The following is a 12,511-nucleotide window of genomic DNA, read 5'->3' as shown; positions in this document are numbered from 1 at the left end:
TGGATTTCAGGATACAATCTGCCATCTGATTACATAGTACTTGTCTTAAGCTCTAAAGAAATGCACTTTAGAAGAAACTGAAGTACATAGCATCTGCGGTAATCAATTAGAAAACACAGAGAAAAGAAAACAGCAAGGAAGGGAAAGGAGAGAAGACACCGAGACTTTGAAGTTACATTTTGATGTCAACCATTTGCTTTCCAAGACTAGTTTCCAGGTTCAAAAACTACTGTTGGGCTAGTGCACTCTTTTCTACTGTACTCCCAGCTTAAGTGTCACGGTTAGAGCTTTATAATCATCAGTTTGATCAGAAGCTGGCTAGGCATGCTGATGAGACCAGCAGACTTTTGATAGTTACTTCTGTCAACTCCACATAATCCTATATGCTAACAACACTAACAAGACATTATCAGAGAAGCGCACTTTCAAGAAAAGCACACAAAACACATACTTTACCCGCGTACTGCACGAGAAACATGGCAAGGTGCTGATCATATTTCAGTATTTCAGCCAGTTCTCCTGCCGCTCCCAGCTTGTTTATTTGTTTAAAAGAGAGTCCAGGGTTGAGCTCCCACGCTCAGCGCAGCTCCACGCAAGCCTCCAAGCTCAAAAGGCAAGCTGGGTCCTAATGACAGTAAAACTACTACCACGCTCCCCCGCGGGCAGGCAGCGACAACCCAGGCATAGAGAGCACAGGCTGGGACTGGAGCTGGCAAACAGCAGCTGCATGTGTCACCATCAGTCTCCAGCGACTGACGCCGATAGGCGGATTCTGGGATGCAGGGGACGGAGGTGGACGAGCAGGTGGAGAAGTGATTAGCAGCAAGTACATCTGAATTTGCAAGGGATTTCATACATCAATGCTTTTAAGAGCTGGCGTGCAGTTAAATAAACCCTGTTTGCATGCCTGAGATTACTGGCCTTTGCACAGAAAGATTAAGTTCTGGTAATCCTTGATGGTAAGAGACACACTGCTCACTTTCCTTGATTCTGGAACCTTGTACTCAAAAGAAATATTAACTTCAGACAAGCTAATTATTCTAGCAGGGCACTGTCAAAAAAAAAAAAAAAGAAAGAAAGAAAGAAAAACAGATACAAAGAGTCCCTTTGTAATTTGACCGAAAACACAGCATTCAGTAATACCAAAAGGCTATCTGCAGTGTTTTCAAGAGAATGGCATATTTTCACAAATACATATCCACAGCAGCAAAAACACAGAGACTTGATCGAGTCACATATGAGCTATGCCATTTGCTTACTGTTGTAACCCAAAACAAAAAAAAGGAAAAAAATTCCTTACCAGTGTGTGCATGCACATACGTGTGTACACCGACACAGACACTCAACCCTTGTTGCTTCTCTATGGGCAATCCTCAGCAGTCCTCACCAACCGCTCCAGCCACCGTGCCAAATTACTAAATATTCCACAGAGTTCTTAGGATCCTGGCATGGCTCTGTCAAACCACCTTTCCTCTCAACACAACGTCTAGAAATTGTTTTGCACTAACACTGGGATTTACAGGGAGCGAGAAGCTCATCCTCCATCACCTGGGGTGCAGAGCAGGCAGCTCCAGGCTCAGAGGGGACATGCCCGACCCCAGGCAGCTCATCAGTCACATCCCTCCCCATCCTGCCAACCTCACTCACAGCACGCCGGGAGAGCAATACCTGCTGCTTTGTAACAAATGCTGAAAAGCTTACATTTTCAGAAATGTGTTTTTGAAAGGCTAGGAGAAGAAAGCTGTCAGGCTAACTGCACAGACCTACTGGGGAAAAAAAAAAGGGAAGAAGAAAAAAAGAGGAAAAAAATGAGGGAAGTCCCAAAGAAAACTGTGGCAGAGCCAGCAATTGGTATCATCGGAACATCCTACTGCAAAAAACTAGACTGAAGGCCGAGTGCTGCCCCCCAGATGCGAGACTCACAGATGGGCAGCACCAGCACATGGACCTGAACAGCTTCGTCTTGGCCGAGAGCAGAGCAGCTAGATGCCGTGGGAAGGCAGCGCTCTGGGATGGACACGGTGGCACTGGAAGAATGCCAGCAGAAAAGTTGGGGATTAGGGAAGAAATCTCACACCATCTTTGGAAGGTGCACAGAATACCTCTCTAGCAGCACCTTATCTTTGAAATTACTTGGAGGCGATTGAACTTCACCCCTTCTAAGAGCTCAAGTCACCCATACCAAAAACATGACCTTAAACTAAGAAACCTGACCTTACAGTGGCTCAGACAGAGCTTTCAACAACTTAACGCAGGGGTCTTTTTAATTAGATCTTACAAAATCCCTCAAACAAAACATTAAGGAACAGAAAAAACAACCAGTCAGCTTCCAGAGCAGGAGACAGGTGAAAGGCTGGAGTAGGAATGCAAGTTTGCTGGACGAACTCTTACCCAAGGTTGCCTTAGCATTTTATCCATCGTCTCACAGCTCTGCTGCAATGTTCTGCAGGCCGGAAAGATACGGTGTCTAATTATTGTAGCTGTGCAAGTGAAGTACAGGGGAGCTAGAAAGCGTGTGGACTAACGAGTAACCTATCCAAGGACTAACATGTTTGTGTAACATGTTAATTGTGTGTGGCACTAAAGAACAAAAGCATTTCTATGCAGCACGATCTGAATATACACTGTTGTTAACACACACACGACCAAAATATAAGCAAAATAATTACAACAGCAAGAAACACATAAAGAAGCTTAAGTATTGTGCTTAAGGAACCAAATAAATGTGTGCATGAACATGTGTATGAATCATAGCCAAAGGATCTTTATGGAGTGCGGCTGTGGGAGAGTTACAGCCCACTGGTAGCTGTAGTTACTGGTATGAGCATGTCCAAACCTCACAGTACTTCCTACATACAGTCTGGCTGCAGCAGAACGGATCCAGCGCAAGCTGAGTTACACGTCTGGGCACGGCTGAGCCCGCCCAGCGTTCAGAAGACAGAGAACACGAGAGTGACACCCAACCAGTTACACCCAGCAGGTGAGAAGCTGCTGCCACCTTCACACACGCACACCCCCCTTTGCAAACCAACCACTCCTGGAGCATCAGAAGCAGCCTGCATAACAGTCAGTCCGTTCAATGATTTCCTTAAGCACAAGTCATTTCTCCCTCCCTCTTGTGCTACCTTGTGACATTTTAATTACCGCTGAACCCAAAAGGCAGCCTGGAGACTTCCCACCCAGCACAGACCTTACACGACAGCTTCCCCACCACCCAAACGGCCACCACAGCACTCGCGATGTCACCACCAGCACCAGCTCTCCTGATGTCCTGAAGATTCCCATACGGTCGCTCTTAGGTGCGCTACGACGACCCGACCGAGCAGGAGGCCAACTCCTCAACCGCCGTCTCTGGACACCGGCCCCCCCCCAGCCCCTGCGCGGCCAGCAGGGAAACCTGCTTCGGCCCCGCGAGGCCCGCGGCCGGCCGGCCGGCGATCCGGACAACGCTGCGGCCCCACAGGCGGCAGGAAGAAGCCCCGGGCAGAGGCCGGGACCCGCGGCCGACCCTCCTCCTCACAAACGGGGGGGGGAACCTGGCAGGAGAGACCCGCACACACGGAACGGCACACCGCCGCCGCCGCCCCGGCCCGCTGAAGCGCTCCAAGGCCCAACCCGTCAAGACCCACGGACCTCACCCGGCGGCCAGCCCCGGCCGCGGGCGCAGCGAGCAGGCCGAGCCGGGCCCTGCTCGCTCCCACCGGGAGTTCTCCCGGGACGGGACCGGACCGACCCGCCCGCACACAGCGAGGCCCGGAACCCGCTCTGCGCTCACTCACCTCCCCTCACCGCCCGGCCCGGCCCGGCCCCGCCGCGGCCGCCCTCCCCGCTCGCCCCGCCGCGGCCGCCTATTGGCTGCCGCTACGCTAAGGGGGCGGGGCGCTGCGCGCACAGCACGCCGGGACGGTGGCGGTCTCCGCCGCCGCTGAGGCGAAGGGCTCCAGTGTGTCAGGGCGGCGGGTACCGGCCGTCCCCCGGCCTCGGGTCGCTCCCCCGCGACCCCCGCAGCGCCATTTTTCCCACCGCCGCAACCCCCAGCGCTCCCGGGACACCACCGCCCCCCCCCCCCCCCGCCGTCGTCGTCTCCCGGCGAGCTGGGGCCCGCCTGCCCCTCGCCCCGGGCACGGCTCTGCACCCCCGCGTCCCCGGGCGGACGAGGGGTGAGCGGCGGGATGGAGAGACCCGAGCCCCGAAGCAGACGGGCTGGTGCGGACCCGTGAGGGGTCCGGCAATGGTGCTGCTGCTCCCCGGCTTCACCGGCCGCAGGCAGAGCCGGGCGCTGGCTGCCCACCCCGGAGAAGCAGCCCCGACCTCCCCCGGTTACTAGGAATAGAGAGCAGGCTGGCAGAAATGCGGTTTATTCAGCTGAAGGTCAGCAAGCAGGGGAAGCGCTCTTCGCCTTGCCCTCTTTTTTTTTTTCCCTTGGGGCAGGATTTATCCGTCTCTCCTCACCCCACGGCCTGAGGTGCACCCACCCTTGTCCAGCCACGCTCCAGCGGCCTTCCCAGAGCGCCTGGGCGATGGGCGGCACTGGGTGCCCGCAGGGTCACGGCGTGGCTGGAGCAGCAGCGGCGGAGCAGGGGGGCAGATGCTCTCCGGGACAAGAGATGAAAGCAGGCATGGCCTCACAAGGAACGGCTGCCGGTCCGTGCTGCCCCAGCAGGATCTGGAGGTGTCTGCCAGGAATAGAGCCTCAGCTACTTCAGCCTGTGAGCAACCCCTCCAGCACAAGGCTTGGAGAGAGACGAGATGCAGGTCAGCGCTGGAGTGCAGATGCTCAGCAAGGTGTCCTCCACTGCAGGGAGGTGCTCAGTCTCCAGCTGCACTGTGTCCTCCACCCACACAAGAGCTTAGCAAAAGCATCTCCTCTCCCATCCAAGCCACGGCCCTGTGTCTCTGTGGCACCAAGGAGGCTGCCTGAGCCACGATCCCTGCTGTGGATGGGGACACCGTGATCACAACAGTCCTGCACAGCCAGGGCTCCTGCTCCGGTCGCTCATGCTATTCCAGATCTGCAGTCTCATCTGGTTCTGTGCCCAGGCACAAACACTGCTGATGGCTGGCCCCGCTGCAGGGCTGTGGGCAGCAAAACCGCAGCAGAGGCAGCAGTCAGCAACACAGGCCCACGTGCAAAGTGTCTCCGTTCACACTGGGTACCCGCCCACAATGCTCGCTGCAGGAAGCACGTTGGAGGGAGGCAGAGGATGGCTTCAGCATTACTGGAGGCTCAGCGAGGATGGGTCAGCTTTGCAAAGCAACAGCCGGTGGAGCTCAGGCTTCAAACACATTGTACAGACAGATGATGTGTTAATCCCCAGAACTGAATCAGACTGGATCCACCTACTAGATCCACCTACAAGGCATCAGTCCACCCACAGAGCCAGGACTGCTCTACAGAGGCCTTCTCTCAGGCTCATGCCATGTTGTACAGCTAGGAACAGCATCTGCTGTCTGATATTTGGTCTCAGGCCTTTCCCAGGCAGAGGTGAATGCCACAGAGGGCCTGGTAGTCTGGGTTTCTTTAAAGGCGCTTCTATTTTTGCCTCTTACTTTAGGATGGGGAAGGCCGCAGGACCAAGGCAGGTTCTGGATATGGCCTTCAGCCTTCACGTCAATGGGTAGAGCAAACGACAGAGGTGGAAACAACTGCTATTTTATGCATAGCACCCTCATTTTCAGATCAGGGTACGTTCTTAGCTAAGAAATGGTTTAATGGACATGATTTTATGAGAAGCAATTAAATATCATCATAGGCTCTGGCAGGGTCAGCAGTCTGGCCACCACTGCAGTGTGGCAGGGCATGCAGCAGTGCTCCCATGGGATGAGTCAGCATACAGGGACCCTTGCAGTCCCAAGTCCAGCCCTACAGCCCTGGTGGGACAAAGCAGCCCACCTGTATGGGGTTTTCCCTGGCTCCAAGGCAGCCGTTCCTCCCACTCCCTTGCCACAGCTCAGTGTTCAGCCAGTTACTCATTAACTCACTTTACAGCCCAAGCCAAACAGCAACAGCACAGCCCATGCTGCCCTGCACCTCTGCCAGGCGTGCAGCGCCTGGGGCTGCTCCTTGCTCACCATGCTAGCTCCCATGCAGATAACAGCTGCTGCTGAGGAACAGCAGGAGCCCCCTCTGTGTCCTCAGTGCGACAGCTAAGAGCCCAGACCCATACCCCTCACCTCTTCCTTGGGTGGGCACAGCCCAGAGCGGGGATGACCCTGCCACCTCTCTGGCTGCAGGTTTGATTGCAGCAGGGGACAGGTTTGGGGGACTGCCCAGGCTGCAGCTGTAGGATCACAAGTTCAGTTTAGGAGGGGCAGCGACTGGGAGTGCTTGCAGTCCAGGACATATTTAGGACAAGTGCACACCTCCCAACCTCTGCTGCCTGGGCCAAGAGCCAAAGGCGACAGAGCCACCACTGTGTGAGCAGCCCTGCCCCAAGTGCCTGGGGCTCGCTGCCCAGAGAGCTGGCGCTGCAGGCAGAGGAGAGGGCAGGTGGATCCCAGGTCTGGGCAGGGGAAGCTGGGCAGCAATGGGTGAAGGATCTTAGCCTGCGGAGCGAATGCTGAGGGCTTGGTCCCTGGAAACACAAGGCTGCTGTTGCTGAGGCTCTCCAGGCAAAATCTCATGTGTGCCACGCACCTGCAATTTGGGGTGCCTGGGGCTGGTGCAAAACGGGCCGAGATGTGGCTCTGTGGGCAGGCTGGAATTTGGCCATGCTGATGTCTGGGAATTAGCATCCAGATTGGTCCCACCCCGTCTGTGATCTCCACCACAGCTGGCGGGCCCCGGGTTCCTGGTCAAGATGCAGGAGATGAGCTGGAAAGCTGGTGACAGCTGCTCCTTACCATGTCAGTCCTGGAGCCGCAGACAGGACACGGTGGGGAGAGACTTGGTGCCTCTACCAGGGAAACGGCGGCCGTTCCCCAGGTGGAGGAGGACTCTCCTCTTCACATCTGCAGCCAGCTGGGAGAGCTGCAGCCGCACATCCTTCTGCCAGTAGGAGTAGAGCAGGGGGTTCAGGAGGGAGTTGCACAGTCCCAGTAGCCAGAGGTAGTTCTCAATGACTCTGTAGGGCAAGCACTCAAGACAGACAGTTTGCACGATGCTGGCGATGAAGAACGGCAGCCAGGACAGCGTGAAGCACCCAATGAGCATGGCGACAGTGCGCATGGCCTTCATGTCGCTGGTGGTGCGGGATGGGGGGCAGCCCCCCGCCAGCCCTGCGTGCTCCACTTTCTGGATATGCTGCACATGCACAGAGGCAATTTTCAGCATGTCACAGTAGAGATAAATGAAGAGAAAGAGTGCTGGGAAGAAGCCGACGCAGAAGACGGTGAGCATGTAGGCAGGGTGGAAGACCCCGAAGAAGGAGCACTTCTCATGGGTGGAGATCTTCTGAAAGCTTGGACTGAGGACTGGGAGGAAGCCAATGATGGCAGCAACCAGCCAGAGCCCCACCAAGCGCACCCCGACCCGCAAGCCTGTCACCAGCTGGAAATAGTGGAAAGGCTTCCTGATTGCCAGGTGCCGGTCACACGCAACCATAATCAGGGATAGGATAGAGGCAGCAGAAGAGGAGGTCACAAAAGCCATTCTCAAAACGCAGAAGATCTGGGGAGGATAAAAGGGCTGGGAAAACTCATCCATGACCAGACCCATGACCGTGAAGCCAACCATGGCATCCGCAACAGCAAGATTAAGGACAAAATAGAGCCCCTTGGAGCTGCTCTTCTGGATGAGGCGAAGGAGAGCGATGGCCACCAGCACATTGGCAATGATGATGAGCGAGGCCAGCACAGCAAGGATGGCTCCCAGGGCTGAGCTAGCCATGGCTGTCCCCTGTGGGGCACAGCCCAAGGACGGCACGTCCCCAGCACGATTCTAGGGCATCCCTCACCTGAGGCTTCTCGGTACGTACAGCTCAGCAGTCAGGCAGCAGCGGGTGCAGCCCCTCACTCTCCGGGTGGTGCAGTGAAAGCCCTGGCTGTAGTGGCGTCTCTCAGGCTGGGAAGCAGAGCTCTGCCGAGCAGCTGCCTGGCAGAAGGAACCGGTGCACTCAGAGCACACGCTGTGCCCACAGAGGTCCCTCCCCTCCAGCCGCGTTTCCAGACAACCCTGGAGCAGCGAGCACCTGGGCAGAAAGCTGCCGCGATGGCACATGGGATGGTGGACGTCCCCCAGCCAAGCACCAAGGACCAGAGTGAGTGCCCTGCTTTGACACGGGTGCTGGTAACAGGGAACAAGCAAAGCGAGTTCCCAGCGCCCAGCCCCACTGGTACGTGTAGTGGCACAGCTTGTGGGGCTCCTGCGGGGTCACTGCCAGACCCAGGGCAGCCTCTTCCTGCAGGGACCAAGGGAACAATACTGATCCCTTGTCGGAGCAGCAACCATAAAGGCAACCTGGTTATAATGGGGAAAAGTACTGACAAGAGATGTCTGCTAAAATACAGGTGGAGAAAATGTCTGCCAGCCTGGGAACCTGGTGCATCCTTGGCAGGCGCAGGTGGAAGATTGCAACGCCCTCGATAAGTGCAGCTAGGAGCCCAGGGCATCCTTGATAAGCCCAAAACAAACTGCAATAACCTGCAGGGCAAAGAAACTGCCATTACCTACAAAGGGGCCTTCTAAGCAAGCAGAAGTCAGCAACAGCTCTTCCAGGAGCTGGTGTCCTCTGCCCACTTATGGATCCACATAAAAGTAACTGGCTACCTACCCAAAATGAGCCCCTCTCTCTCTGAGACCTCCCTCTGCATGACCCTTCAGACCCACCGGGGACACCTGGCTGACTCCAAGCTCTGTGACACGGATCATCTCCAGAGAGAGACTTCATCCATCATTGATTGACATCACTCCTGGGAGCAGCTTAATTAACTGTACCATAATACTTTGAATTAAATATATATATACTTGCTACTAATAAAAAGAAAAAAACCATACATACACACACTTGCTTTAGGTATCATAAGTGTATTTACCTTACTAATAGTAACTTGTAACAAAGAAATTCAGAAACAGAAACAAAGCCTCTGCATCCTTCTGTATTACTGAATCCTACAAACCCACTGTCACATCCTTTACACTCCCGCTGGGTAGGTAACCCTCACAGGCTGTGACCAGGACTGCTCCATCCCTTTAAACAAAGTGCCACAAGCCACCTCTCCTGCCTCGTGAGCCGGAAAAAATCCGAGCTGCCAGGAAACAGGGCGGGTTCAAGCCTTCCTCTGTCAAACAGTAACCTGAGGAGCGCAGGCGGACAGGGAGAGGCTGAGAGCGGGGTCCAGGGCAGGACATGGCCGAGGGGCAGGACATGGGTGCTGTGGTGGGGAGGAAAGATGCAGCAGGTGTACGAATTATGGCCACTATGGATGGAGCTGTGGAGCAGGGAAGCCCCTTGGGAACACCCTGGGTCTGCACCACAGGTGGCCACGGGAAGGGCTCTGGTGTCCTTATACCCCCACACCTCCTCCTCTTTTGTTTGCCCAGGGAGACATTTGGGGATCCTTAGCCCTGATGGGGGAGAGGGTCCAAACCCCACAGCATGAAATCAAGGTGGAGGGGAGGTTAGACAGACAGAGGAGAAGTGACAGGACAGCTGGGGAGAAAGCACAAATATAAACTGGAGCCGGTGCCTCCCCGTGAGCACATCCTTGCCCTGTCCGTATGTAGCACTGCGGTAGCTCACCGTGACAGGACAGTCCTGCTCTGCAGGGGCTCCTCCATCCCACCTCACCAGGACAGAACAGGTACTTTCACAGGACCATCACTCAGCAGCAAGGATGTCCAAGTTGCGAGACCACAGCTGGTTCAGCAGCCATCACTGGCAGCAATTCCTCCTCCCGCCATGCCACTTTGTATTTCTACTTCACCGTGCTCCTCTGCAGCTCAACACTGCCTGCTTTCCCAGTTACAACCCTGAATACTTCAAATCATGACCTGTATTAGACCCCAACAGGCATTTCCCTTTTATCCTGCATCAGTCTAGCTGCTTTGATGGCTTTCGTAAAGGACTTAATCAAAAGCCTTTTGGAAACCCAGACAGACCAGATTAACTCCAGTGTCCTGGTCCACACACTTGCTGACTCCTTCAGAAACCTCCCAGCAGATTTGAAGTCTGGATTCCGCCTCTTCCTCATCCACCAGCCCTTGGCACTGCCAGCACACCCTGGTCATTTGTGTTGCAAGTCTTCATTAGAGTTTCTACCAGTGTGGCAAAGACATCGTGGTCACTGGCTGGTAGTTCTCTGAAAACAAAACTTCTTTTGAACCCCATCCACGCTTTTGACACTTCCCTAATGTCAGAACTTTAAATGAGAGGCTACAAGCCTTTTTATCCTCAGATGCCCTGACAATTTGGGGTGCGGGCCCAGCCCCCTGCTCACATTCACTGAACACCCTGTCCTACCACCTCCTCTGCCAACATTTCAGCTTGAGACCTACCCCCAAGTTTCCCCATCAGAAGTCTCCAACAGAGAAATCCCTTTAAGCTCTTCCAAGTAAAACCAGAAAACCTTCAGCTTGTCTACTAGTCTTTGCTTTTTTGAGTGGTCCTTTCATTCCTCAATTGCCCACCAGCCCCAGGGACTCCCTGGAAGGCTTCTGCCTTCTATCTGAAAGAGGGAACGCCCTCACATTTGGGGTTTTACCTTGGTAAGTGGATGCCTATGGTCCCTCTTTTGGTTTTGACCAGGTTTACTGCCATTTTTATATTTAACATAGCAGGGACCATGCAATATTTCTACTTTCCACATTTGGGTAGGATTTTGCTTTCCAGGGTGCCTTCAATACCACCTCCGTGTCAGAGTTAAACCACCTGGACCTTTCTGTGGGTGCATGGGCAAGGTCCCTTCCAGCATCCATCTTTGCTGGGATATATATACACATACCCTATGTACTGCAGACTAACACTAATGCCTAGACTGTCTTCACAGTGCTTGCAATCATTCTTCAGCCACTGAAAGTAGGAAGATGTTAAGGGCTTCAGGGCACAAACACAGCCTACACTACTGACTGTGGGGCAGCACTGGCTGCAGAAGCTCAGGTACTGCTGCCTCCTGGGTGGTAGCAGGATCTGAATCAACATGTGCTTGACATAAGTAAGTACACAGACTGCTCAGCTACGCTCTCACACGTTACTTGGCGTGCCACAGAAAAGGTTACAAAGAGAAACACATAAGCTTGAGCACATAAGACAACCAGATGTTTAGGGAGTGCTTCTAGGAAGGACATCCTGAGGCAATGAACCTTAGAAAATGCCAGGTCTCCAGCAGCACTACCCCCTTGCACAAGTGGTTACAATGCCATTTATGGGTTGGGATTTTTGTTTTCAAAACACCTAGCAAAATACTAATCTACCAACTGAGAAACCTGAAGCAACTCAGCTTTTCCTCCCTGTTGGCTGCAAAGGCAAGATACTTTAGGGACGAAGGGCTTTATGACCACCTTCAGGAAACACCTGGCATGATGCTGAGGCGTGCTCACAACCAGCCACCACCTCACCACCACGTTCGCAGAGATCGCCACCGCCGTACGTTTACCTGCAGTTACTATTGACAAAGTGAGGCAGAGTGACATGTCGCACATTTACAACAGCCAGTGCAATCAGAGCTCAGATAAAGGACACCTCCAGTGGCTGGGGACAGGCAAACTAGAAGGAGTATCTCCAAGGCCATCCAGGGGAGCTGATCCAATGGGAGGAAGAAGAGGGGAAAGACGAGCCTCTCGCCAGCACCTTACAGCTGAGAAACGCAAACAGCAAAATGGCCATGGGGACACTCTTCTGGCATTGCTGAGGAGCTCCTTGTAGCAGCCTGAAGAACACGGGCAGGACAGCAACTGCAAATACCAAAGAACTGTCAGAGGATCAGTCCAAAAATCAACAGCAGCAGCAACATTCCCTGGAGCTGCACAGAAGAAATGGCTCCAGAAATAAAGTTACAGAAACACTGAAGAAAACCAAAAGAATGTAATGAACTGCAGTTAAAATACATCTCTCAAATAGACTTGTATTCATAGACTACATAAGTATTTATTTACTTTGTAGTATTTATAAATCCTCTTCAAGAGTAAAGCCAGGTGAGGCATACCAACCTTGCCCACTTTCAATCCACTGCTCCCCGTTTCTGGTAGCTTGTAAGTGTAGTTTAACTCTGAAAACGATCCTCCCAGCCTACTGAGCTGTGGCCCTGCAGTAATACCTCTGTTCAAGGCATGATTTAAGTCCAAGAGCTTATTGGAGTCACCTTCCTTATGTACGCAGCTGGTACAAGGCAGCTATGCCTTTCCAAAACCACAGTAAACAATTCTCTCTCATTGGTCCAGGTTGGATTTGGCTGAACATCCCTTGTGCAATTTACACAGAGAAAGAATTTCAACTTATGGTGCTCCCAGACAGGGTGTCACAAGGGACCTTCATTCAAACTAAAGTCACCCCATAAAGAGGAAAGGGAGTAGGAACGTAAGAGTTGTTTGCTTTTGTAGCCATAAACATTAAAGAAAAAAAACCCAAAAACCAAC

The 12,511-nt window shown here is 53.4% G+C and overlaps 2 protein-coding genes across 5 annotated transcripts in view; both read right to left on the bottom strand.

Annotated features, from left to right (window-relative positions):
- Nucleotides 1-3,827, bottom strand: part of ENOX2 (ecto-NOX disulfide-thiol exchanger 2) — a 52,787-nt gene extending 48,960 nt beyond the window's left edge. Inside the window, exon 1 of one of the 4 annotated variants that reach the window (XM_075054470.1) lies at nucleotides 3,780-3,827. The gene's annotated coding sequence lies outside the window, so the exon portion shown is untranslated. The other 3 variants (XM_075054468.1, XM_075054469.1, XM_075054466.1) reach the window with 3 other exon arrangements.
- Nucleotides 3,828-6,847: 3,020 nt separating this feature from the next.
- Nucleotides 6,848-12,161, bottom strand: GPR119 (G protein-coupled receptor 119). Its single transcript, XM_075053799.1, has 4 exons — nucleotides 12,086-12,161; nucleotides 9,681-11,830; nucleotides 8,712-8,882; nucleotides 6,848-8,581 (listed from the first exon to the last, which is right to left on the bottom strand). Exon 4 carries the CDS (start codon nucleotides 7,826-7,828, stop codon nucleotides 6,848-6,850), a length of 981 nt encoding a protein of 326 aa, XP_074909900.1. The 5' UTR covers nucleotides 7,829-8,581; nucleotides 8,712-8,882; nucleotides 9,681-11,830; nucleotides 12,086-12,161.
- Between the last annotated feature and the right edge of the window lie 350 nt (nucleotides 12,162-12,511).

This window comes from Buteo buteo, chromosome 22, assembly GCF_964188355.1.
Source record: "Buteo buteo chromosome 22, bButBut1.hap1.1, whole genome shotgun sequence".
Classification (NCBI taxonomy): Eukaryota; Metazoa; Chordata; class Aves; order Accipitriformes; family Accipitridae; genus Buteo; species Buteo buteo.
The sequence above is the reverse complement of the archived record's forward strand: the minus strand, read 5'-3'. Positions and strand labels throughout refer to the sequence as shown.

What these genes read in the sequence shown, in the direction of transcription:
- GPR119 (XM_075053799.1), bottom strand. Translation starts at nt 7,828, where the DNA reads ATGGCTAGCTCAGCCCTGGGAGCCATCCTTGCTGTGCTGGCCTCGCTC.